Source organism: Lissotriton vulgaris, chromosome 12 (genome assembly GCF_964263255.1).
Source record: "Lissotriton vulgaris chromosome 12, aLisVul1.2, whole genome shotgun sequence".
NCBI lineage: Eukaryota > Metazoa > Chordata > Amphibia > Caudata > Salamandridae > Lissotriton > Lissotriton vulgaris.
This window is the reverse complement of record NC_141700.1, coordinates 98,866,037-98,893,873: the sequence shown is the minus strand read 5'-3', so window position 1 is coordinate 98,893,873 and position 27,837 is coordinate 98,866,037. Positions and strand designations below refer to the sequence as shown.

The 27,837-nt window shown below is 44.5% G+C and overlaps 1 protein-coding gene across 2 annotated transcripts in view; it reads left to right on the top strand.

Annotated features, from left to right (window-relative positions):
* The window catches only part of PIP5K1A (phosphatidylinositol-4-phosphate 5-kinase type 1 alpha), a 171,133-nt gene that overhangs the window by 31,959 nt on the left and 111,337 nt on the right, over positions 1-27,837 (top strand). For both annotated transcript variants that reach the window (XM_086947355.1, XM_086947354.1), the window contains exons 2-4: positions 16,415-16,449; positions 19,248-19,340; positions 26,336-26,466. In XM_086947355.1, coding sequence (XP_086803481.1) covers positions 16,415-16,449; positions 19,248-19,340; positions 26,336-26,466 — 259 coding nt within the window. The remainder of the gene's footprint in view (positions 1-16,414; positions 16,450-19,247; positions 19,341-26,335; positions 26,467-27,837) is intronic.

Genomic DNA, 27,837 nt, shown 5'->3' with positions numbered 1-27,837 from the left:
GGACTTAAAATTTCTTCACTGTTCTACCACAATATCTCCCTTAATGGAACAAATCTTTGTTTCCTGGTATATGCCGCACTCTGAACTGTCCACTTCTTAATCCATAAACCTCAGAGCCCAAACTATCACGGGATCACTATATGCAAGATGCCATCCTGGCTGCCTTCAAGCATCGTTCGCTGATCACTGTAAAATAACTGCTCAAGCTTTGTGGCTCACCTAGATCCACTCTATGGACTATCTCTCACTTCAAAATTTCAAGGATGATCTACTCTCCACCAATACCACCGTCCTGTCAGTGGGCCTCCTAAACTGCTTCATAATCTCAGGCATCTTTTTTTTTTCTCTGTAACCCCAAGGCTTTCTGAAACCGAAACAATACTTCGATCTTGCGAGCTACCGACCAGTCTTGAGTGGACTGTTTCTTCGTAAATTCATCTAGATAAGTCTTTTTGTGAGACCTCTGAAATTTTACTACAAAATAACTTGCTGCTTGATTACTGATCTATCTGAAGACAGTTGACCGAAATGGAGTTGCTACCTTTTTGCTTCTGGATCTGTGGGCATGTTTTGATGCATTTAATACCCCACTCTATACTGAGGCTAGAAGATTTTTACAGTTTAAAGAACTTCCTTAATTTGGTCTCTTACCACTCTGGTACATCTGGCAACATATTTCTCCCACCATACTAAGTTTGGGGCCCCACGAGGTTTCCATATCTTTTTACTCTTGAGCACATACTTTAGCCTACTGCCACACCTCGCAAGTCATTCAGAATGTGGGAGATGGACAGCCTTTACCTTTGATTACGCTCCCACTACACAAATTTCATACAGATAGTCCTTTGGCTACATATTGCCATTTGCACCACTTTCAAGGGCAATCCAGGGCAGATCCCAGATTTCACCCAAGTGAAACTTCAATGCTACGCTCAAAATTTTCTGTTAGACAGCCTGCTCCTGGTACTCCGTGACGTGATGGCAAAGGAAAAAAATATCCTGATCAACTGGAATTGAAGAATGTGGAAAGAACCTAGGAGCTCCAAAACTGATGTCACCCTCTCTTTAAACTGTAATTCATGCCCTTGTTACCTCCATAACTGAAGAACCAGACACACTGATAGTGTCAGGATTTGCAACAGTATCCTTTACTCTTCTTCGCTTCTCATCATGATTTAAGTGCAGCTATAAGTACTATGTCTTTATTTTAACTTGATTTATTGACCTGGAAACCATGTCTAGGTGGTGATCACCTCTGGTAGAATGATTGGCAAGCTTCGGGCTCTGTCATGTTTATGGACATGTAATGTCTTCTGTAATAATATAATTACTTAAGTTTGGATTTTTTTCTGACTTACTCAGCTAATATCCTCAAATCAAAGAAATCAGAAATCCTACTCAAAATGCTTTGAATTTATAGCTATAGTTAATTGTTTTCCCTTATGGAGAATCAAATCAGTTCTCTTGATTATTTTATAAACAGTAAAACACAATTATTCAAATATCAAAAAAGATAATGAAAATAAATGTAGTTTTCAATTGAATGTTGTAGGTTAACCCGCCATATTTTTGTTCTTTTTTCTTATACATGTTTTAAGTCTTTGATTCTTCTAATTGAAATTGGATATACATGAAAACAATTGCTGTCTGTCCATATATCTATATCCTAGGGAACTCTGGTATACTTAGATATGTCAATAGTCCTGATCATTTCCAAACTATTTTAGCCAATATATGTTTTGGGTTAAAACTGCATCCTCATACAGACGATAAAACTAATAAAAATAAAAATTCTTTAAATCAAAGACGGAGGAATACTTCCATATCTTCAACACCCCAAGGACTAACTATTGCTCCATGCTGTAACATGTTGTGTACCAGGCAAAAGGGGAAGGTTTCCAAAGTCCATTAGAATATCAATTCCAAAATGCCCACAGATTATGAATTATTTGACTTGTATCCTAAATTGTATCTCCTCACCTAATCGATAAGAACAAATATGAAATATAGAACAAATATGAAATATAGAATAGTCATTGACAAAAATATGTATCTCTGCTTTCTCAATGAAATTATTTATGCTCACCACATAGCTAATATTTTTATGTGTCCAGATTAATTCAGCAGTTGGTATCAAATGTGTGGATTATTGCTCCATTAAAAACTCATCATGGAGGCACTTACATTATATGGAGCTACCGACTTTAATATATAACACAATCATCAGTCGACTAAATGCTCTGTATAAAATTGTTATAACTATATGCCTGCCCCATCAAAGTTAAATTGTTTCTCACTTTTGGATATGAACTCTGAGTGCAAACATGTATGTTGACACCCTTCGATCTCCATCTTCATATTTATTAAAAGTTTATATCTGAATATACTACTTCCCAGATAACATAAATCACAACTACAGTGATTAATCTAGTCAACTATTATCCCAAGATTATAGAGCAAAAGATGCAGACCTATTCAATTTAGCTACTGTTCAGAATATCAACTCAGGGAAGTCTTTTTACCCAAGAAAATGTGCACGGTTACCATGCGTATACGTAGTGGGCCACCTGTTGTACCGTTCCCACTGCTTTAGTAGGACAATGCATTTGATCAACAAAACTTCATAATACAGACACTGAGTCTTTATATCATCAGTAGATGTTGGTTTGGGTAGTTTACAGTACTGCATCTAAACTCCTAAACCTCCAGAGGTATAAATGCTTTCGGTAACCTCGAGCATGACCACTCTTATTCACAAGGTATTTGTGGAAGCAGATGTAGCCCTTTCTTTGTCACTTTTGCATTCCCAACGTTTTTCAAAGAAAAGTAATAATAAATGCATTTTCAAATGAATATTAAAAAAGGTCTAATCCTTGTAAGTAAAACATGAACTGTGATTATTAGACGCATTGTTCTAAGCAGGGCCACTAAAATTATGTGGCAGGAGAAGGCTAAATTATGTGGCCAGAAAAGGCAAATTATGAGGCGTACTGCAGCACATTTGTTAATTGTATTGCTTCCTTGTTTTGTACTTTTACACTAGTGAACACCTGGTCTAGGCATTGGGTGTGCACCTCAGTAGTACCAGTTTAATACCCAAATATAGCAATAAACAACAGAAAGGTGATCAATCAACCTTTGCAAAAGCCCTTTCACTGCGCGCCATCATGTGCCACTGCATTTTTTGTAACTTTTGTATCATTTGAGCTAGAAGCAATGTTTTTTTATCATCTGCAGATTATGCAGCAGATGATGGATTATGTGGCAAATGTGGCAAATCCATACTTATGCGAAAATCGCTGCAGTCACATAGTCTCATAATTCCAGTGGCCCTGGTTATAATCATTATTAGCATGGTGAAAAGCACAAATAATTCAACCTTGTTAATTGTTCCTAATGTTCCTCCTATCTATCTCTAAAATCCCTACTCTAACCAGAACATGATGGTAGTACCCTTCAGCCAGACCCAGTTTGAATGATCTAACCCCATGCCTTGGTGCACTAACAAATGCACTCAGTCTCAGTGGGCAAGCCTGCGCACATCTCTGCTTGTGCAGATCTCTTCCATCCTAGGATGAAAGTCTAGACTGCTGAACTGCATCTCCGTAACAGCTCTATTCAGCTTCCATGATCACTCCTGTATGAAGAGCTTCTCACCAAAATCACATTGGCGCTGTATAAATAATAAAACACCATCCTTATCTCTTTCTGCTAGAGACTCAGAATAACACTTTTACATAGTTTGGAGAAAAAGAGGTGTCTCCTATGAGCACATAATAAAGCAAGGACATTGTGTTCTAGTAATATGTGTACCTGGAACTAACAGTGCAGGCTACAGAACAACGTCTACCAAAAATAAATGTTATTTTCTTGTGTTAGTAAAAAGCATGTGGAAACCAACATTTTTATAAAATTGTGAAGTTAAAAAGGAAAAATAAAATGGAAACTATAAATATAATCCCTATAACACACCTGATCCTCAATAAACAAAGAACCTTTGTAGATTAACAGGGCAGCTTTTATAGCTGATAGGATCTCACTGTCTGATATCTCTTCCCATTTGCATGTTCCTTGCCAGAAATGTCAAAATATAAATGAACATTGATTCAAAAAGAGCATTTTCATTTTCATTATTGCAAGTAATTCTCAGTGTTCTCTTATTTCACACGAAATACTTGCAAGGTTGCAAGCCATGCCAAGGTTGAGAATGAATTGCTGAGAAAGCGTTCATCTCTAGTGCTTTGGGCCTTGCCATGTCCCACAGAGGTGCCAGGCCTCACCTTCTCTGTCGGAACAATATACTCATTTGGCTGTGGGGCAGAGGACAGTGCATTTTTAAGTTGACCTGCGAGGTTTCCGGAATTACAATTTCCAGGTCTCTCCATCCAATACTTTCCACACACAAAGTGAAAAAGCTGTCAGAGACAGACACATTTGTGCTGGTAACTGGTCATGTTTTGTGCTTAAATGTGGATCTATTTTTTGTTTCCTCTGCTAGCAAAATCTTTTGTAAATGAGCTTCGAGCCCGCCCATTACGTACCATTTGTTGGCTTTCACGTCACTCATTTTCTTGCTTCTTATTAGGTGGCTCCTTCTCCTTGCTTCCCGCTACTTCCTGGGTCTTCTTTTTGATCCTTGTAGTGAAGCATGAACCAAGTACATCTTCTTGTCTGAAACTAGTGTCCCTCCCGCAGGCACCCTTTGGGTACTTTTTTTGTTGTTGTAAACTATTATACATACACTCTTATAGCGTGCATGTGTCTACAACACCTCTACCTCACTTGCAGTTCTAGCCCCCACGTGTTGCTATCCCCACCCTCCTCCTGTTGTCATTGCCTTCCCCTGCACTCCTCCCGTTGTCATTGTTTCTTCTCTGCCCCCCTTGCACTTTCCGTTGTACACCCCCCCCCCCCCCCCCCCCCCGCCCCCCTCTGCTGTTTTCACACATATTGTACAGCAGCACAGGTTGCTGTGCAACATTTGCCTCTAATGGGGGGAGCAGCTGTGATACGATCAGCACAGGCAGTGTCAAAGCTTTTTTTTAAAACATTTTTTTTAACTAAAGTATTGTTTAATTGAATAGAAAACATTGACAAAGGTAATCTATCTTGCATAGGTAAAATCTAATGGCTTCGCCGGTGCTTATTCTCCATAGCAACTTTTCGGGTGCTTTCTCGAAGTAGCTTCAGTCGTATGCAACGGCTGCAGCTTTTTGTACAATACTTTTTCTGTGCCTATGTATGTATATATCGCTGCCTTTACTTATTATGTATAAATCACTCCCTCCAGCCTTTCCCTGTAGGCAGGCAGTTCTTGAAATGGAAATATAGAAGTGCAGGAACAATGACCCAGAGTACCTGCTTGATTCTAAGAAGTGCCCGCACTCTCCAGTTAAAAGTATTACATCACTCCTGACAAGTGCAGGTACTCTCCCTCTTAAAATAGGAAAGTACCGATACTCAGTACCGGCCCATTCAAAGCACTGACTGTAGGCCACTTTACTACCCGTTTATAAATCGCCCCTCCCTTCAGTGTAGCCCAGATTGCTCTCTATGTACACATTACTTCTCCCTGCCCTTCGGTGTAGGCCAGCTAACTTTCAGGCAGGATTTCTTCAATGCTCCGAAGTTGCCGTGGGCACCGAATGCGATACACTTGCTTGTCCTCCTTAAAATAAGTCCGTCTTTGTTTGTGTGCCCTCTGAATGAACGGGCAGGGCATGGGCAGAGCCGGGAAGGAAACCTTAGAAGCCCCTGCACAGGAGACCTATTCATGTGTTTCTGTTTACCCTCCGGACCGCGACAACATGAGCCTGCTTGGATCGCTCTTAGGGTTGATTTCCTGCACTCACAGAAGGCATTAAGTCCGGCTTCCAAGAGCAGTGTCACCCAGGGGAGGTTGTTTGGGGATATCAAGAGTTACAGACACAAGGACACGAAGCAAAATCTGCAGATGTCTGTACCCTGCGTACTGTCTGTGGTGGGAGGGAGGTGGGGGTGTCCTTAATGAGAGAGCTTTCTCTCCTGAACTACCAGAGTTCACCAGTCAAACTTTTTCTACAGCTCGAAAGACAAAGCTTGCAACTTCTAAGCATTCTTTTTCTTGAGCTGCCAAAGATGACATGAAAGACCAGACTACATGTGTCTGGCTAAATATGAAAGGAGGCTGGCCTGGTTTAGGACACGTGCCAGTAGCACAGAATGTTTTGGGTAGAGCAAAAGGCCTTCCTTTAACATGAGCAGTCAGCTGATTACTGGGTGGTGCCCAGAGAGGAAGCGGATGTGTATTATGAGTGATCCTTCCATGGAGTGACCTGTAGAGGCATCATTTGGAACCCTTGGCTTGACTATAATATGGCTGTCACCATTACAGACTTTATAGAGGTAAATACATTGCAGATAGCCATTCCTAACCCTGTAGTCGTAGAAATAACTATTCAGTTTCAAAACCTTTATTAGTTGGAAAAACATTTAAAAGCGCTTTTACTAATAATTTTTAAGTTCTGTGAATTTGCATCTAAAGTTAGAAACAACTGCTGCAGCGTACATTTTAATATCCAACCGGACTACAAAAATAAAGGAATTTTAACAGTGCAAAAATTACAAACGCATGTTATTGGCTTAAAACTAGCAACGCCCTTCCTGCTCTGCAGCACCCGGCTCCTGTTTTCAGCGTTGCCGTGTGGCTGATCCGCAGATGTGTTTTACTCCTGGTTTGGCTCTTGGGCAATCCATTTCTTGGCTTCAGCATCGCAGTGGCTTTCTTCCTCTGAGAATATTAGATACCCCAGGATACGTGCTGACTCAGTATTTTTCACTATTGTTTATTTAACACACAAGAGGTCTGGGCAAAAGTTACCTCATTAGTACCAGTTTAACCCCTCAACAACGTGCTAACGAGTGTGCTGGTTTAATTTTTTTTTTTTTTTTGCAACTCGTGATACGTTTAAGATTTTAACATCATTTTTGTGTTGATATTCGTAAATTATTCAGCAGACTGTGTATTACGTGGCAAGTGCAGTAACTCCATAAATATTCGAAAAATGCATTAGCCGTGCAATTGTTCCGTACATTCTGCCTTTAATTCAGTTTCATGGACAGTCTGGCAAAGACTTTCCAAAAGTTTTAATTTGCAGGCCTGCATCTTATTTAGTTGTGTGAGGTACCGTTTCAGTGTGTCTACTTTCCCCCTGCTACTGGGACACAACAGGGTTTTCGTGTGAGAAATCAGTAAGTTCGGGAATATTAATTTTCAATTCTTTCTTTCCAATGATTGTACATATATATATGTGTGTGCTACATTTATGTAGCATGCATTGTTACATTGGTTTGGCATCACAGTGCATCCAGTAGTCTACGAATCACGCACTAAATGGTTCGGAAGTTTCCACCCCAGGCCACATTCTGAATCTGCCTATGGAAATGTGATGTCTTGGTGGAAAGTGAACGTGTTAACAAGTTGTCCATGAAAGTTCTCGGTTTTTAATGGAAAGAGAAAGGCTGGAGGAAATCGATTAGTCTTGGTCAGTAAGTGTTTCCATTTCCCAGCAGATGCAGGTCTGGAGGTATCTGGTGGTAGCCTTCATTTTTGATGGATGCTATATTAACCGGCTAGTTGCATCTTTGGGCTGTGCTGGATGCAATTTCGGAGTCAAGTCTTCATGCGTTCTGTTGAATGATGGTTGTATTTTGTGTGTTTGTGTGTCTCCGTATACTGTGAGCAGTCACACCCAAGTGTATAATGTGTCTTTGCTGTTGTTTTGTAACATTTATATACGGTTTGATACTTTGATACTCCTGTTTGGGGTGCTTTAGTGCATTTTTGGCTGGGTGGTGCTCTGCACTGTCGGGGAGTGTGCGATTAGCAGTGTTGTATTTGTTGTGGTCACTAGCATTGTGATGGAGGAGGTGGGATTAGAGAGATACTTGCAAATTATAATTATAGTTCTGACTAAAACATATAGGAAGCTATACACCACTGCCGTAGTAGGAGGGGTGATGTACATATACACCAAACAGAAAGGGTAGGGTCATCAGTGAAGGCCCAGTTAACCTTACGGCAACATATCCAACGCATAGATTTTGTCAAATTAGTAAGATGATGCCAAATGGTCATAAATGGGAGTTGCTGAAATTAATAGAAATTATTCACTTTTTTAAAGTGCAGGAATATTCCCTTCAGCTGTACAAATACTCCTTGTGGACAAGGAGAAAAGTGGAAGGTGAATCGAGCTTTGAAGTCTGTTACAAAACTAAGCAATCTTTAAAGGCCCAGATTTCACCTACTAGTGCCAGGTCCAAAGAGGTCCTCGTTTTGAGCAGAGGTTGATACCTCAAGCGCTTCTCATGTTCCCAAAGATTCCTTTCTGGAGACATGGTTGAGACTCTAGCCAGATTGGCACCCTGCATTGGTATGGAATGAAGCATTTAGTACAGGTCCGCCATGACTGCTAGAACAGCTCGGTTGGCCAGAGTTACCCTTCTATCAACTTCCATGCCATCTCCTCCACCCCTGTTCTTTCTAGTTTTACCTGATCAGGCATTCTCCTGTCCTAAAGATTTTCTTACAGACAGCTTCCACTTTAATTACTGTTAGGGAATGACATTTCAGAGTAAAACGAGACTGTGATGACAGGAGACTTACTTTGCTTCAATATAACTTAGCTAGGACAGCAGCACGAGGAGCTGTCTCCTCGCCCTCTTCAAAATTGCCTTGCAGAGGCATAAACACAAGTTCTTCAAATGCGTGCCTATCCAAGTATCTGACTTTGATTGGCACAGTGCACATGCTACCTACCACCTATCCAAAAGTAACAAAATATTCTGTTATTCCTGGGTGCAATAACAGGCAGCCATCTTTCTTTAAACACTCTATTGGAATCCTGCAGTAGGTCGATTTACTGTTTTGGGTGCCGTTGTGGAATCCCACACTCCACTGCTGTCAATAATGGAAAGCCCTAAAACATATTTGTGATCCACATCATCTGTAGATGACCATTCCTATGATAAAGCTACAGCGTAAATCAACTTGATTATTTTTGTTTGTTTTGTTCATGGTTTTTTCCTTAGTACTGAATTGTGGGTGCTGTGGACGTTTCACTCTGGACCGCGGGAGAGGTACTTTTCCTTTTGATTACGTGGTAAGATTGCTTGCTTACCAGGCATGAACTGTGTTGACATTTCTTAATAAGAAAGCAGTTCAGTTCCTTGGATAACTAATTCAGTTTCTTTAGTGCCCCAAATGAGTAGTGTGGATCCCATTGGCTGGCGTGGCATGTGAATTGATAGTGTTGCTCGAGTGATCCTGTCTGATTATGCTTTGCCGTCTAATGGTCTCTAAGTGGAACATCTGGGGATTTCTCAGAGCTACTGCTAGAATATGAGAAGATCGAAGTAATAGATCTGACAATTATGTTTGCACTAATTACTTTTAATATACATTTCCTGCTTTTATCTTTGTACCTTACTGACTTTCTGTTTTTCATGTGTTCTTTGAAGATTGATGCATGCTCTACATTTGTATAGTTTATGGTTGAGATCCCTCATGCCTTAAGGGTTCTTTTTCCACTAATAAGAGATGGAGCATCAAAAATCCTAAGTTGTAGGTAACTTGTGGTAGCAATACCTATTTGTGGTAGTGCAACAGAGAGCGCTGAGCCACCTCTTTTTCATCATGGGAGTTCTACAGTCTCTGAAATGACTGGATCTTCCGGGCACCATTTGTTTAAAAAAATTGATGACCTTAACTCTTAAGGTTCTAGTGTTCGAAAATCAGAGCTAATACCGTTAGTACTGTGTCTAGGTGGAAGCCTAAGCTGCAGTATTTTTTCCACCACTGGAACTTCCAAATGGAGGCTTTTAAAAACATTTTTGGGATGTGTCCCTCGGCATGCATGTTGCAGTTTGTGCATTATTTTTATTCCGAAGTGGCAAACCAGTACCCTTTCTAGTACGACAATAAGCTTTGTTTGCGATCAGACACCAATTATAGTTGGATATAAAAGATGCATGTTGGAGATTATACCAGAAAGCATACTCTGTGATGGTGTATTGCCTGTGCCTATGAAGGCAGTGTTTGAATCTTCAATTTCATGAGATTGCTTTATTGCTGAACTTGCTTTCAACTCATGGCCAAACTGCAGATGACAGTCACCATAATAGTTATCAATTCTGTTTGGTATCCTTCGTGGTTTACTATTGGAGTCAAAGGGCTGGCTTTAAGACGATTCAGAGCTCACCAGATGTCTCTAAATGCAGTCCACATTGGACCTTTAGCACTGAATCTTTTTGTTTGGGTCGTGTAACGAGAATAATTTAGAGCTACATAACTGCTAAACCCTTTTTCAAAGAGCCCTTGCCAACACCCCCACATTCGGTGTCCATCTTTTGATAGTGTCCTTGAGACTCTTGACAAACTTTAGTGTTTGGGACACCTAGCCCTCGTATCTCTTTATGTTCTGAAGAAGTATTTTCTAATTCTATGTTCATTGCATTTCAAAATACATTTTGTAACAGTTGCATCTAGTCTGCAGATATTGGATTTTGGCAGTGAATGAGCTTTATTTGTATATAATCTCTCTGGTGAATGTTAATTTTTAGTTCTTGTCTACAGACAACTATAGCTGTAATCAAAGACCTATTATGTACAATCCAATCTACCGAGTGGTCATTGCCTCGGTCTCTTGCTCTTAATTGGATGGTTTACTTGTCTATCTGAATTCCCTGTTTTGTATGCAAGAGCTTTCCTTCATTTTCTTGTTTGTTTTGCCTCTGGGGCATAGTTTCTTAACATCCTTTCTAGTTCAGACTTGTCGGGGGTGACTGCTTTTTAAGTCTCACACACAAACAGCTTTTAGCTGGTGTGTTGCCAAAAGGCCTCTTGACGACCATACCAAAAACACACTCTTGCTTCCTTCCTTTCTTTTCTTGTGTTTGTCCCTCCTCTATAGCATAACTTCTTTGCCATACATTTGAGTCAATGGTTTCCTTCCACTGCTTTTATTCAGAGAACTAGTTTTTCTTTTTTCTTTAAGCGCTCTGTGTGTGTATTTTCTTGCTCTCTCCCGTGTGTGCTGCTTCCACCTCAAATAACTGCACCCGCCTTCGCCACACACACACACACACACACACACTCTCTCTGCGTCTGCTACTTCATCCTTGCACACCCAGCTCTCCCCTAGACCCCCCATTCTCCAACTCCCCCGTTGCTCCCCTTAGTTGACTTCTCTCATACTTGCTGCCATCACCATGCTCCTTTCAAAGGCTTCCCAGTCCCTTCTGTTTTGGCACAATTCTTTATTTTTTCAATTGGTTCAGGAACCCTCAGTTGTCCTTTCCTGCCAGGCCACTCTTTTTTCAAAAAAGCGTTTTAGGACCAGTAACTCCCCCGCCCCCCACACACTCAAAGTGCAGCAGGAACTCTGATGCAGCATTAATCAGAAAATAACACTGAATAAACGCATTGTCTAGCTACTTCTATATTGGCAAAGTAAAATAAAACGTTCCTTGTTTGTAAATTAAAAGTTCAATTCGAAAGTGTACACACAAAGACACCAGAAGGTGCTAACGACTTCTCGAGCGGAGATATGACCTCAAATGTATTTACCTGCTAGCATTACTAGACCGTTGAGTATGTAACCAATATCCTACCTTTGGGGTGCAATGTAGGGTATTTAGGGGCTTTGTCAGGACTTTTACCACCGTTTACACAAGCTCCAGGAAATAGCGATGTAGTAGATATGAAGAGGTAGACGGAATTATACAATGTAGTTGCCTGGCACTGATATAACTGGTCGGGTATAAGCGTCTCTGGCTTTGTGTGCAAAACTTGATCTCAGCGGACGCCTATGCTATGCTTTTCATCACAAAAATAGTGAAGACCCAGCGTCCAAAAGTGCACCGCTAAACAATGAGGTTCCACCGAGTGTAGTTAATGGTGCACTTCAAAGTTCATTCTAAGTAGTGGTGTCCATGGTAAATAAGAGACCAGTTACCCATGCCACTTGAAACACAGAGCTGGTATTTCTAGAACTAATTGAGCCCCAAAGTGGTTCTTGGCCTTTTTAACGGTGGCAGACAGAATACAGTGACACCTTGTAGCTACATCCATCTTGTTCGCGGGGGGGGGCTATAGCTCAAAAATATCCACAGGACCAGAAGATCCCACTGAACATCAAGTTTTCTCCATTTCCCACAAGGAACTGGAGTTTGGGGTTTAGCACTAACAAGAACAATATCTTCTGAACGATAAGATGTTTGATAATAATCCTAAGTCACACTAATAAATTCTAGCCAATGTGTGCAAGCTCCACAGAAGGCAAGGGAAGAAATGAAACTGTTAGTCCATTCTGAGAACGAACCAAGTGGATCGGGCACCCTAGGGGTACGAAAAGGTCTGATTCAATAGTCTATCAAGTCACTTGAGAGGAGGCCTAGTAACTGCTTCACGACTGGATGACACTAGTCTGCCTTCTCTAGGCGAATAAGTTGTTCAATCTTCTGGCTCCCAGGTGGTGTCTGTTCCTTTAAGTGCTCTCCAAGCAGTTTCTCCGGGTAGAGCTAGGGTCTTGGATAGATCTTTAGCTAACATAAGACTTAAGAAAGCGCTGTCCATTATATCTAGTTTGTCTCAGAGCCCTCATTGCCTCTTTCCCACCCTCGAGTTCTGAATAAGATTCCTTGCTCACTCCTGCCCATGAAACTATAGAGCAGCCCTTCCCTATGGATCTTATGGTTATGGTATTGATAAAGTGTATAGCTCACAGGCTAACTGTGTTTTCTCCTACAGCTGCACTTACAATTTCTATTACAGAATTCTGTGGAATTCATTATGTCGATCACTGAAGGAAGAAAGACCCAGACAGCACTTGATTATGTGTTTTTTCGGGTTTCACTCCTCTCTGCAGCCGGAACGCAGCCCCCTGGGCTGGCATCCTAATTGACACTTTATCGAGCAAAATTGCCAACACTCTGTTTCAGTGACTGACTCGTGCTAAATACATGGCTACGCATTAGAACTTCAAAATTCATTCGAAAGGCTGAATTATTTTCGGTGTTTATAGTGACGGCAGATGTAGACTCGCTCCCTTCCCGTTTAACTTTTTTTCCCTTTTTTGGCTGCATTCCGTTCCCCTGTAACCTGCCTGACGTACCGTCGGGTGATTATTTGCGGCAGTAGATTGCCATTTAGAGCCGTGGTGGCAGTGGGGCCGGAAGACATGTAGGGCAGAGGAGAATGCCGTCGCACGTCAGGCGTTGCTTGGGCATCTTTCTGAGGCCGAGGCCTAATCCCCCCCCCCCACAGATGTGAAGGCCTGACATGCGGCCTCCTCGGCCCTGCATAGGCGCTAGCCTGACAGGAATTCTCGCATCTTCCTTGTAGGTCGGGCCTCGTGTGTGGTAGTCTGCCAGACTACAGTGAAAGGCATGGATACCATGGGGGAATTTTCCAAGACTGGGGCACTGGTTGTTTTTAAGCCCATTAAACCCCCGGGACAGGTCGTGGCTGGTCTAGCGGCTGCCGGGGATTCTGCAGCAGACATGTCGCTAAGCGCTTGAACACCTGGAGGATTCCTGGGAAGCGCAGTTTAAGAAGCGAGTTGTTTTGGGGTCCCTGCAGCGTTTTCTCAGGAGTGCGGAGAGCGCTCCTGGGAGTAGGCCTGCCCTCGACAGTGGCATCATTGTTTGCCAGAAATCCGTTTAGTGTAAGAAGACGGCGAGGGAGGATGTAACACCCGCGCTTCAGCCATAAATAGAAGTACGAATGTGTTCTGTGATACCTTCTGTTTCGGGACCACCCAGCCTACAGGGGAATCGGCGTGTCTAGCCCTGAAAGATATCCAGCAATGGCATCGTTGTGTTTCTTGTTATGTACATATCTCACGAAGTGGCTTGAAATGATACAACCATTGTGTGCCTCTCCTGACACTTCCCAGGCTTCCAGGAGAAGGAAGAGTGAATATCCATTCCCCCAATCACCTCCACAAAGCGTTTAATGGATCATTGCTTGACTACGATTTTCATCCCATATTTCCCACCCGCTGTAGCAGATCAGCAGCAATAAATTTGGTATTGGGGCTCTGAATGTGCCAGGGTCCTACCTCTGGGATTCACTTCCATGAACCCAAGGCTTGAAACCGCCTTAAGGTGGGTAGAACTCTAAAAACCCATTTACTGGACAGACGGAGTTAGCCAGCCCCCCTTAGGTTGCTCCTTTTCATTCGCTTGCCTTGTATAGGCTGCAGGTTAAATGCCTAAAAGCAGTCGCACGACTCCTCTAGACGCCTTAATCATCTATGTTGGCATGTGAGAATAATGGATTCTGTCAGGTAATTATATTCCACTGGTGAGTGCCTACTGTCAGTCTTGGAGTGATCATTCAGCGATCTGTGTATTGGACTCTGTGTTTTGAGACTGTCATTTTTGGTGGTTTGTGGTACTTTACAAAAAGAAAAGGTAAATAATATTTAAGTGTTTTGTTATCCAGCAACACTACAAACTCCTTTACTCAAATGTCCAGTCACACAAGATCTACCCTTTCATAAGTCAATTTGTTTGAAGTAACATCTGAAGAATGATTGCGATCTCTGAAACGTGATTATTTTGTGGACCTCGTGATGCTTCGTGCTATTCTCTTTGGGAAGGAAAAGCAGAAATGACCCCTCCATCTTTTGCCTTTCAGAGTGGTACTTCCATGTCTTTGAGTCTGGCTCCAAAAGGCTGACGTTACTGTGGAGGGAATTGTGTGGAGAGCTCATGCCTGCTTGTTGAAGCATTATTCAAGTAATTCCAGTGTCCCAACAGCTTGTGGGGGCAAAGTTATGTCTTCCTAAAGGACAGGGTTGTAGTCACTGGCAAGTGATAAATGTGACCTAATTATCATAAATGTGACCTAATTATCGCGGTCCTCAACTAAATACCAGTATGGCACAAGCAGCCTTTTCTCGCCGCCATGACCATGCCAGCCTTCTCAAATTTAGCCCAGTTGACTTTCATTGGCTGCTGCAATCCTGGGGTATCTCCTATGCCATACCATCCGATTGGTCTCACGTGCTATGGCTACTCATGTTCTTTGAACTCCAGTAGTTTTCCAGTATTTCTTTCCCAACTTGACAGTGAAGGGGACACAGTGAGAAAGTCCTGCTTCCGTTAAAGACCTTATAAATGTCATCATTCAGAACCATGTGTGCTTATACTTCACATTAGGAAAATAATATCTGTCAGTCTTCAAACGAGAGCCGTAATGTTGATGTGGCGAGGTTTTTGTTTCTGTTGGCTTCTTTTGTGCGAAAACCGTGAGGTCACTACCGCCCCAACGGGCTTTCTCAGTCGTTGTGGTGTACCACGTTATAAATTCTAATATGCAGGCACAGGGAGAAAAAGGACAAGAAGACATCTGTTTGCATAGCTGTGTATTATTGTGTTGTGCTGGTCCGCTGCAAAGTATGTCGCTTTAACTGTTAACGTTAAAAAAAGAAAAACGTAAAATTAAAAACGGGCCATCTCCAGTGACTGGCATAATCAAAAGAGATAAGCAGGGACAAGGCAACTCTGTATTCCATATGGAAAATGGATATATGTATGGAAAAAAACAAGGTTCCCAAAAGAGCTGTTATTTCCCTTTTTGTTAGCGCATTGTTTGATTTTGGACATTTATACAATGTAAGCGAAAGTCATTAAGGTGGTCTTAAACTACACAATTGGTAACTTTGTCCTTTTAATGTTGGCATGCGAGAGGGGGGTCACTATAGCGTTCCTATCCACAGGTCTATGTGTATAGAGAAAGTTAAGTTATTTAGCATTTGTACTGCCCCTTGTGTACTATGGTAGTGCTCTAATGTGTTCTCAGCGGATAGAGGTGGATCAGTGTGTTTGGATGCCCTATGTGATAAGAGTGGAGTCTGATGCGTGCAGTCTTACCACGTGCTTTCATTGGGTGGAGACTAACTTTCTGGTGGAATTAGGTGTGACAATCTAATAGAAGCAGGTGAGATGGAATAGCATGTGCTTCATACTGCATTTATCTGTTTGTGCCCATTGGCTTCCTTTGAGGTCACGGACAGCGCTCCCCAGGATTTTTCTCTGCCTTTGGGACGAGAGAGACATTCTCTTACCAGAGGAAAAGCAAACGATTGACCCAGATGTTCCTTCTAGTATGCTCTGACACAAAGTTGCCAGCCTGCAATTGAAGCACACAAAAGAAGCACAAATGGCCAGTACCTCTGACATTTAGATGACGTTCGGGGCTGTTGCAGTTTCTTTATCTGGGCATGTGCTTCTGTGTTTTGAGTGTACGGGAAGCTTTCAGAATTGATGAATGGCTGCTAAGAATGTAATGCTTAACTGCTTTTGTGTAACTAAACGTGAAACATTTAGTAATTGTAGTCATTGTCCTTACATTGTGTTCTTCTTTCAGGCCCAGGCACCTTCAAGAAGACCCTGACAACTGAGGTAAGTGGCAGAGACGTAGAAATGGGAGGTTGATGTTTTTTTTATTGTATTCTCTCTATCCTAAAGATAGAGGGTTTCAAGTATACATGCTGAGACAACAGTAGTAGTGTGTGGTGGATGTTAGCACTGAACCACTTTAATTCCATCCTTATTTAATTTTCCATCACACAATTATAGTTTGTCTCTTTCCTGGCAGGAACAGTGGCATTTTCAGTTCAATATCCTAACGGACTAAAGCCTTTTTGACTTTTGTAATTGTCCTCTATTTATTTTGTACATAATCTGAAGCTTAAACCGTGAAGATTTTACGTTTTTTTAGTGGTTTTTGTTCATTAATTTTGTTAATTGTAATTTTAACTGTTTTTCCATTTTAATGTTGCTCATTTTTGCTGCTTTGTGGCAGCTAAAGGTTTTCTCTCGACGGAACATAACTACAACGGTAGACGGCCATAGTGGGATTTGGCTATGTCTGAGGCATATTACAGCTGGAATAACAGTGGGGAGGGGCTAGCTAGGGTGTTTTGTGTTTGGTGGACCACAGCACTAGGTACCTGCTTTTGGACTTATGGTGGATTCAGCCATTTGAGTTCCTTGGAGTTCTGTTGTTGTGGCCAGACCGTTTGTGTTTATCTTCATGTAGAAAAAAAGACTGTTGGCCTCACATTTCTGATGGGAGATGAAAAACTGCAACATTTGTTATTACTATGCAGGTCATGTGGTCTGGGTGGTGTAGCTATAAAATATAGGTATCTACTGGCCAGGGCAGGCCTTCTGTGCATTAAGGTGCTATTGAACAACCTCCGAGGGCTACTAGCGGAATGGTGTAAATTGCTGTTAAAAGCATTAGGAACAGCCCCCTTTGCCAAGAGACAGGAAAGGACTCAAAATATAACCAAATACAGCTTTGCTTAGCGTCCAGCAGCCTCTGCACCAACCCCCTTAAGTGGGCCCCACTCAGCAGGGGCCTTTGAAAGGCCAGAGTCTTAGGAGGGTGTTCACCAGAGAGAGTCCATCCTCAAAGGCTTCAGACGCAAAAGAGTGACTCTGAGCGACTGGTGCCATGTGGGTCTAGGACTGAACCCCCCCACTCCCCACCCCCCCCATGCGCGACTAAAAGGTGGCGAGGAGTATATTTAAAGTCTTGCTACCCTCTTGAACCCTTTATTCTTCCATGGCAGTGCATATGACCATATGGTATGCAGGGCGTTATGCAGAAATGAGTTGGGTATGACTGCCTCAAGGGTACGGCTTCTACTGAAAAGCAGCCTGGTATGCCTGACTGGATGTATTGTTGGGTGGTACCAGGATAGAATGGTCACTTGGTATAGGTGGAATGTCTAGTTGTGAACATTCCTAATGCAGAAATGGATTAGGCTGTCACTTGATATGTAGAGTGCAAAATGAACCAGATAATGAGCACTCGTTAGTAAAAAGAAGCTAATAAACTGCTACGCTTACTCTTCCAATCCAGTAAGTGTTGTCTGTATTATTGGGACTCGGTGGATGACCTGGTTGGGGGAGACCAACGCTGTCTGGCAAGAAAGACCAGTTAGTTAACCCTCCTTCTCACTAAAGTCAGCTGTGAAACCCAAAAGGTAGTTCCTGATTTTGAGGGTGTAAGGAAGCTCTATTACTTGCACACAAAGAACACCATATTTTCTCATGCTAAACGTAATTAGTTTACTCCTCTGGTGCGGAGCAATTTTGTCAGGGGTTGTATGGTTCCTGGCATTTAATCTGCAACCGTTGGTTAGTTTCGAGACAGTGGGCGGAAGGATGTAAAGAATCAGTTTGCAGCAGGAACGAGTTGGCAAAGATACAAGGTGTTGTGTGTCACCACGCGCTGAGGTGAAACAAGGCGAGGCATTGTTGAGGTAGTCCCAAACAGGCGATCTGTCACTGCAGCCCTGGAGGGAATGCACCTTCAGGAATTTTTCAACAAAACACTAAAGACAAGAAATGGTGGCTTTTGTTTCCCGCCATCTTCACCTGCTCGAGCTATAAGGATCCCACACCTTCATTACATTCTCACCCCTCAATCTGCCCCTTGTTGCCAATGGGAGAGTCTTCTGTAGAGTAACAAACCCTCGACCATGGTCCTTCATCTTCAAGGGGAGGTACTGTTATAACCAGCTTTGATTGCAGTGTCCTCTTGTGTAGGTCTGAATCCATGCCAGATTTTCAGGATATCCACAGTTGATAAATTAGCATACACAATATCTCAAAAGAAATCGTGTACAGAGTTTGGGGGTAATGTTTGGAATGGATCAGTCCCTCAACCCAGCAACCATCCATGGTGGGGAATCATCTTAATTGATAACGCATTTGTCTCTTGATAGTGACCTCAACTAAATTCTGTACACTCAAACGGTAGGTTGAATAATAACAAAATCGATTAGGCATTTTAAAAAAAATATTTTAATGGAAGACTTCCATGAGGATAACCCACTTCTCCTAAACATGCAACCTCAACCAGTTTGATTAATAAACAAAACCCACCAGTTTAGAGCCCCCGCTATACAAATTACGGGCTAAGAGGCCAAGTAAAATCCATATAACATCGCATGTCACCCAGCAGTGAAAACTCGTGTTTTTCCCCTCATCAGTGAATAAAATCCACCTAATCATCCCCGGGTGGTCTGGCCGTGCAGTTTAAGGATACTGCTGCTGTGACCACACGCCGCTGTGCTGGCTGGTTAAGGCAGGAGTTTAAAGGTACCCCCTTTACCCTGGTGGAGGAACAGGGCTTCCCGCCCCCGGGTCAGATGGTTAAAATGTGTTTTCTCTCCCTGCTGTAGATGTCTGCTTCATCGGGTCCGAGCAATACGTTGTCCATGAAGAAACTCGGCCACCGGGGAGTGGACTCTACGGGGGAAACTACCTACAAGAAGGTGAGCTGGCGCGATGGAGGGGCGGGGGGGGGGGCTCTTCTGGGGTGCCGCCTTTGGAAAATGCTCTTTCTTCATCCGCGGCGGCGCAGTCCTCTGTGGACCTGACCCAGCGCAGTGTTGCTCATAAACGCGCAGCTGCAGGGTCAGGCCTTTGAAAAGCGTTTGTCTTGATGACCTTCTGGGAAGAGGGCGGGGTGTGGGGAGGGGGTGAGAGGTCAAGCAAGGACGCAGATACTTTCTAGGGGGTGGTAAACAAGACCCCGGACCACCCTCGGCACAAAAGGATGTCCGTGTTCGCTGGAGGAGGGGGAGGTTGAGTTTAAAGAGCCGCCCGGGTCACCCTGGGGTCCTGGTGACGCGCCCGGGGAGGGGGGAGGGGGTGGGGACGCTGTAGTGATTAGCACGGAGGGCAAAGAGTGCAGAGCGTGCCGAGTGACCAGCGGTGCCAGGGGTTACACGAGGGTTTCAGCTGTCTCATTCCGGGTGGTCTGGCATAGCGAAAGCATGATCCGGGGAAAGCAATCGGCGCCAGTGGATTTTTTTTATGTTCAAAATCTTTTTATTGCAGGAAAAGAGCATTACTACAATAACATTAAATCTCGACCATTGTAGCATTACAATCCTGAATCTACTGGAGTAAATTAAGACCTGTTACTCTCCCCTTCCTTGTGCCGAGACATATACCAAATCGCCCATAGGTTGTACCAAAGAACATCAGATTCGGTGGGAGCAGTCAGGTTGCATAAAACACCTGGGAAGTCGTTCCGCTTCCCTCATGCTTTGGCCCATGTTTTTTTTGGACAGGCCCTTCCTTCGTAAACCGCCCTCTCTGCCAGCATGCACCAATCCTTGTCTTTGCTTGGGTCACTTAGTCGTGGCACCTGGGCGGCCCTCCATTCACATGCAGTGCTTTGTCACCATCAATCCCCATGTCGTGTCAATCTGGCCTAGGTGAGGGAGGTCCATAGCCTCCCAGACAATAAGGATGCACCACTTCTCAGAGGCCTCCGTATTGGCCCTGCACACCTCATTCATGCATGCCACCAAAGAGATCCAGTATTGCTGAATGGCAGGACAACCAATGTAGCTTTAAACACGGGCAAACGCGTCTTAGTGCAGGCATGCTCCAATGAAAGCACAAGGCATTGGTGTAAGGTTGAACACCGGCATCTGAGCGCAAGCATGCTTTAGTGAAAGCACAAGGCATTGGCCAGTGCCGAACACAGGCATCTGAGCGCAAGCATGCTTTAGTGAAAGCACAAGGCATTGACGCGGGGCTGAACACAGGCATCTGAGCGCAAGCATGCTTTAGTAAAAGCACAAGGCATTGGCCAGGGCTGAACACAGGCATCTGAGCGCAAGCATGCTTTAGTGAAAGCACAAGGCATTGACGCGGGGCTGAACACAGGCATCTGAGCGCAAGCATGCTATAGTAAAAGCACAAGGCATTGGCCAGGGCTGAACACAGGCATCTGAGCGCAAGCATGCTTTAGTAAAAGCACAAGGCATTGGCGCGGGGCTGAACACAGGCATCTGAGCGCAAGCATGCTATAGTAAAAGCACAAGGCATTGGCCAGGGCTGAACACAGGCATCTGAGCGCAAGCATGCTTTAGAGAAAGCACAAGGCATTGGCCAGTGCTGAACACAGGCATCTGAGCGCAAGCATGCTATAGTAAAAGCACAAGGCTTTGGCCAGGGCCGAACACAGGCATCTGAGCGCAAGCATGCTTTAGTGAAAGCACAAGGCATTGGCCAGTGCTGAACACAGGCATCTGAGCGCAAGCATGCTTTAGTGAAAGCACAAGGCATTGGCCAGTGCTGAACACAGGCATCTGAACGCAAGCATGCTTTAGTGAAAGCACAAGGCATTGGCCAGGGTTGAACATCGGCATCTGAGCGCAAACATGCTTTAGTGAAAGCACAAGGCATTGGCGTGGGGCTGAACACCGGCATCTGAGCGCAAGCATGCTTTAGTGAAAGCACAAGGCATTGGTGCGGGGCTGAACAAAGGCATCTGAGCGCAAGCATGCTTTAGTGAAAGCACAAGGCATTGGTGCGGGGCTAAACACCGGCATCTGACCGCAGGCATGCTTTAGTGAAAGCACAAGGCATTGGTGCGGGGCTGAACACCGGCATCTGAGCGCAAGTATGCTTTAGGAAAAGCACAAGGCATTAACCAGGGCTGAACACAGGCATCTGAGCGCAAGCATGCTTTAGTGAAAGCACAAGGCATTGGCCAGTGCTGAACACAGGCATCTGAGCGCAAGCATGCTTTAGTGAAAGCACAAGGCATTGGCCAGTGCTGAACACAGGCATCTGAGCGCAAGCATGCTTTAGTGAAAGCACAAGGCATTGGCACGGGGCTGAACACAGGCATCTGAGCGCAAGCATGCTTTAGTAAAAGCACAAGGCATTGGCCAGGGCTGAACACATGCATCTGAGCGCAAGCATGCTTTAGTGAAAGCACAAGGCATTGACGCGGGGCTGAACACAGGCATCTGAGTGCAAGCATGGTTTAGTGAAAGCAGAAGGCATTGGCGCTGGGCTAAACACCGGCATCTGAGCGCAAACATGCTTTAGTGAAAGCACAAGGCATTGGCGCGGGGCTGAACACAGGCATCTGAGCGCAAGCATGCTTTAGTAAAAGCACAAGGCATTGGTGCGGCGCTTAACACAGGCATCTGAGCTCAAGCATGCTTTAGTGAAAGCACAAGGCATTGGTGCTGGGCTGAACACAGGCATCTGAGCGCAAACATGCTTTAGTGAAAGCACAAGGCATTGGCCAGGGCTGAACACCGGCATCTGAGCGCAAACATGCTTTAGTGAAAGCACAAGGCATTGGCCAGGGCTGAACACCGGCATCTGAGCGCAAACATGCTTTAGTGAAAGCACAAGGCATTGGCGCGGGGCTGAACACAGGCATCTGAGCGCAAGCATGCTTTAGTGAAAGCACAAGGCATTGGTGCGGGGCTGAACACAGGCATCTGAGCGCAAACATGCTTTAGTGAAAGCACAAGGCATTGGCGCGGGGCTGAACACAGGCATCTGAGCGCAGGCATGCTTTAGTGAAAGCACAAGGCATTGGCGCGGGGCTGAACACAGGCATCTGAGCGCAAACATGCTTTAGTGAAAGCACAAGGCATTGGCCAGGGCTGAACACCGGCATCTGAGCGCAAACATGCTTTAGTGAAAGCACAAGGCATTGGCGCGGGGCTGAACACAGGCATCTGAGCGCAGGCATGCTTTAGTGAAAGCACAAGGCATTGGTGCGGGGCTGAACACCGGCATCTGAGCGCAAGCATGCTTTAGTAAAAGCACAAGGCATTAGCCAGGGCTGAACACAGGCATCTGAGCGCAAGCATGCTTTAATGAAAGCACAAGGCATTGCTGCGGGGCTGAACAAAGGCATCTGAGCGCAAGCATGCTTTAGTGAAAGCACAAGGCATTGGTGTGGGGCTAAACACCGGCATCTGACCGCAGGCATGCTTTAGTGAAAGCACAAGGCATTGGCGCGGGGCTGAACACAGGCATCTGAGCGCAAGCATGCTTTAGTGAAAGCACAAGGCATTGGCCAGGGCTGAACATCGGCATCTGAGCGCAAACATGCTTTAGTGAAAGCACAAGGCATTGGCCAGGGCTGAACACCGGCATCTGAGCGCAAACATGCTTTAGTGAAAGCACAAGGCATTGGCGCGGGGCTGAACACAGGCATCTGAGCGCAAGCATGCTTTAATGAAAGCACAAGTCATTGGTGCGGGGCTGAACACAGGCATCTGAGCGCAAGCATGCTTTAGTAAAAGCACAAGGCATTGGCCAGGGCTGAACACAGGCATCTGAGCGCAAGCATGCTTTAGTGAAAGCACAAGGCATTGGCGCGGGGCTGAACACAGGCATCTGAGCGCAAGCATGCTTTAGTAAAAGCACAAGGCATTAACCAGGGCTGAACACAGGCATCTGAGCGCAAGCATGCTTTAGTGAAAGCACAAGGCATTGGCCAGTGCTGAACACAGGCATCTGAGCGCAAGCATGCTTTAGTGAAAGCACAAGGCATTGGCCAGTGCTGAACACAGGCATCTGAGCGCAAGCATGCTTTAGTGAAAGCACAAGACATTGGCCAGTGCTGAACACAGGCATCTGAGCGCAAGCATGCTTTAGTGAAAGCACAAGGCATTGGCCAGGGCTGAACACAGGCATCTGAGCGCAAGCATGCTTTAGTAAAAGCACAAGGCATTGGCCAGGGCTGAACACAGGCATCTGAGCGCAAGCATGCTTTAGTAAAAGCACAAGGCATTGGCCAGGGCTGAACACAGGCATCTGAGCGCAAGCATGCTTTAGAGAAAGCACAAGGCATTGACGCGGGGCTGAACACAGGCATCTGAGTGCAAGCATGGTTTAGTGAAAGCAGAAGGCATTGGCGCTGGGCTAAACACCGGCATCTGAGCGCAAGCATGCTTTAGTGAAAGCACAAGGCATTGGCGCGGGGCTGAACACAGGCATCTGAGCGCAAGCATGCTTTAGTGAAAGCACAAGGCATTGGCGATGGGCTAAACACCGGCATCTGAGCGCACGCATGCTTTAGTGATAGCAAAAGGCATTGGCGCGGGGCTGAACACAGGCATCTGAGCGCAAGCATGCTTTAGTGAAAGCACAAGGCATTGGGCCTGGCTGAAAACGGGCATCTGAGCGCAGGCAAGCTTCAAAAAAAGCAGATGGCAGTGGCGTAGGGTTGAACATGGGCGTCTAAGCAAAGGCATGCTTTTCTGAAAGCCCAAGTGAGTGATGTAAGGGTGAATGCGTGTCTGAGTACAAGCTTGCTCCAACGAAGGCCAAAGGCAGTGTTGTAGGGCTGAACACAGGCGTCCGAGCGGACCCATGCTTCAGTAAAAGAAAAAGGCATTTGGCGTAAGACTGAACACAGGCATCTGAGCACAAGCATGCTTCAGTGACAGGACAAGGCAGTGGCCTGGGCTGAACACAGGCATTTGAGCAAGGGCATGCTTCAGTGAAAGTACAAGGCATTGGGGCAGGGCTGAACACAGGCATCTGAGCACAAGCATGCTTCAGTGACAGGACAAGACAGTGGCCTGGGCTGAACACAGGCATTTGAGCACAGGCATTCTTCAGTGAAAGTACAAGGCATTGGGGCAGGGCAGAACACAGGCATCTGAGCACAAGCATGCTTCAGTGACAGGACAAGGCAGTGGCCTGGGCTGAACACAGGCATTTGAGCACAGGCATGCTTCAGTGAAAGTACAAGGCATTGGGGCAGGGCTGAACACTGACAAAAGCTTGCTGAGCAGGAGCGTGCTTTCATGCGATCACAACAACACAGCACAGTATGTGCAATCACACTTTCTATTGGTTGGAGAATTTTAATGATTCACCCTATAACATTAGCAAGCATGCTTGGCGAAAATGTATATATTCTTGTTGTGAACCCAGTTCAGATTGATCGGAGGCCTAGGTTGGAATGTAAAACTGAACATGGTCATAAACGCATGACCCAGTCTTTGACACTACATGACAGTCACTTCATTTTCAGGGCTAATTGGTAACCTGGTTGATAGGTGTTCACATTTAAGCGCTTGAGTATTAACAGGTTATTGTTTAACCAAGGAGGCAGTGATAAACTCCCTATGGCTCACCTAGCTTAACAACCTAGTGGTTTCGGGGAGTTGGTCTCCAATGGCTTCCGTCGCCCGTCAAAAATAATGCTTTGTAGCATGGAGTTATCTGGTGAACTTATTGAGTGGGCAATGTAGGCATGTCCGAGAGAAAATATCCTTTACTTTGAAGACTAGCCATCTTGTGAAATTCAACTCGGTGGTCACTTAAAGTCAGTACTGCATTGTTTTCCCACCAACAGGTTTGTCTGGCGTGATTATCTGACAGCAAAGGCCTTACCAGTCATGCGGTGTCACAACGCACACTCCAGCTTGAATCCACTCTGTTGCAGAGTGAGAGACTGAGTTCAGGGAGTGAAATTAGTGGTGTTTGGAGGAAACTTGGCATGAAAACTAGCTAGAAGTCGCAGGAGACAGTGGGCTTGACATCGCTACTTTACAGAATAACTTGAGTCAAGCAGGGGCCTGTTTTTCTTCCCTCCCACTCTGCCCCAGCATCTCCCTTTGCAGACAGTTCTCCCTGCACTCTGTCACCAAGTCACTGCTTTACCAGAATAACCCAGAGATCTGTCCCATTTCACGTGGGAGTCCCTAAAGTCTCGGATACATGAGAAACCTAGAGCCAAAATAAACTTGGTAGGACGAAGAGCTGTGGGGTACCATAGATACAAGCCCATCTTGTGTGTATTTTTGAAATGTACCTAACAGGAACCTCGCCAGAATGGAGCGAAGCACTGCACAGGGCCTATGGCAAGGATAGAGTCCACGAGTGATTGGAGAGGTTGCTGGTTTCTAGGAGCTGAAGTGAACTGTAGCTGCATCATGAGTGTTGTTTAAAGACGGACAACCTAAATTCTTTCCTAATTTGGAACCGGGTTTGGTCTCTTTTTTTTGTCTCAGTTTGGGTTAAGGGAGACTCCTGTAGTTGACACGTAGCCGGTCCATCCCTGAGCTTTACCTTTCCAGTGATTCTTTTCAGGTGTCGGTGCACTTGATTAAAACAAGGCTACTACTGCAGAATGCTTTGATTTGGCAAATGGAAGCCCAGGACTGGAAGTAAGCTATTCTTTTGACACTGAGTCACCTTCTATACTATTGTAGGTCCTCCTGGTAAAAGCAAGGCTATACTTGTGTACTGAGGCACAGTTTACAAAGCTTGTAATTCACATTTATTCTGCATTTTTTTTTTGTTGTAGGTTTGGTTCTGTGGCGGATCTCAAATGTCTTCTGAGCACTTAATGGGCTTTGTTAGACTCTACAGCGAAACTAATTTGGTTGTATAAACTGGATGTGATGCCTCGTGGGTGGTCGCGTATGTAGTTCCTTCGTTGTGTGTTTCCCAACTCTAACCTTTTGTTTTCCTTCTACAGACTACGTCCTCTGCCTTAAAAGGTGCCATTCAGCTTGGAATTACCCACACCGTCGGCAGCCTAAGTACTAAGCCAGAACGCGATGTCCTTATGCAAGATTTCTATGTGGTGGAAAGCATTTTCTTCCCAGGGTAGGATTTATTTTTTCTGTGCGATTTTGATTTGAGCATCTGGCGTGCTACTCACAAAGGGAGAACAGTTGGTCTGCTCTAGATTCACTTGAGTTGTGGTCCAACAAGTCATGTCAGTTCTGCTAATGAAACAGTGGTATTTTTAGAGCCATGTGGAAATAGCACACAATCGACACCTATTTTGACCAGCATTGTCAAATCCAAGAGAGGTCTTGCTGATCTGAGAGCTATTGGCTTTGTCAATGTCTTTTAGCCATGGTGTGCAGCAGCACAGCTGAAAGAAATAGACTTAAATACTGTGGCCAGTGCTAGTAGCGACATAGCACTATTTTCCTAGCCTATAATGCAGCGCTGCACTATTTTTTCATACCTTTCAGCCACGCTACATGGCTAAAAGTTAAGGGAAAAACGCTACGATGGTGGTGTTTGAGCTGGTTAAGCAGTATGAAAACGAGTGGCTGTAAGGGATAAAGCTGCACAAACTGGGATGTGGGGGGGGGGGATGAAAAACCGCTCACAATAGGTACAGGGGGCTAATGCAACACAACCAACAGGTGGGTGAGGAAGGTATAAACGAAAGGATAAAGAAACACAAATAACAGACGGGTGGAGAGATAAAGAAACCCAAATAATAACAAAGAAACACAAATAACAGACAGGTGGTGGGGCAGTGAAGAAACACGATCAAAAGTAAAGAAACATGAGCAACAATAAAGAAATGAGCACAATGTGCGAGTAGGGAAGAGGGATAAAGAAATATGGACAACAGAAGCAGTACCTAAATCACAGCAGGATCAACGGAGGGCACTAATGAAGGTGAATAAATCTGAGCTTGGTCCATGCTCCCCAGAAGAAAAATAACTGACGCCAAGGCACCCGCTGGCCAATTAGGAGACGGCAAAGAAGAGTGTCAATTAAGCTAATGGGCGGCACACAATGGGTGGGCAGCAGGCCCCCTATTGTCAACAGTAGTGTTTCGGAAGCTGGAGCGCATGCACTCGCACAGACCCTAAAAAGGAATAAGGACCCACAGCCAGCTTTAAAACAGTTTGGCAACATGCAGTCCTCAGACATGCAGATTTGCTGTTTCCTGGAAAAATGCAGGGAATGCAAGGATTAATTGCAGCCTTGTACTTTATTGAGACATTGTGTAAAAAATAAATGTGCACTGAGTCCACCTATGTAGGTTTTGTTTTAGAAATGTTAACTTTTTTATTAGTCTTTTTAATCCGCACTTACGGAAATTATGGGGTTTACATTTTTTTTTAATAAGTTTTTTATTGGAAACATAAACGAATCAGAGTCTTAATCCAGTGACACAATTTGCACCTCACAATATATAAAAATAGCAAACAAAAATGATTAATCAAG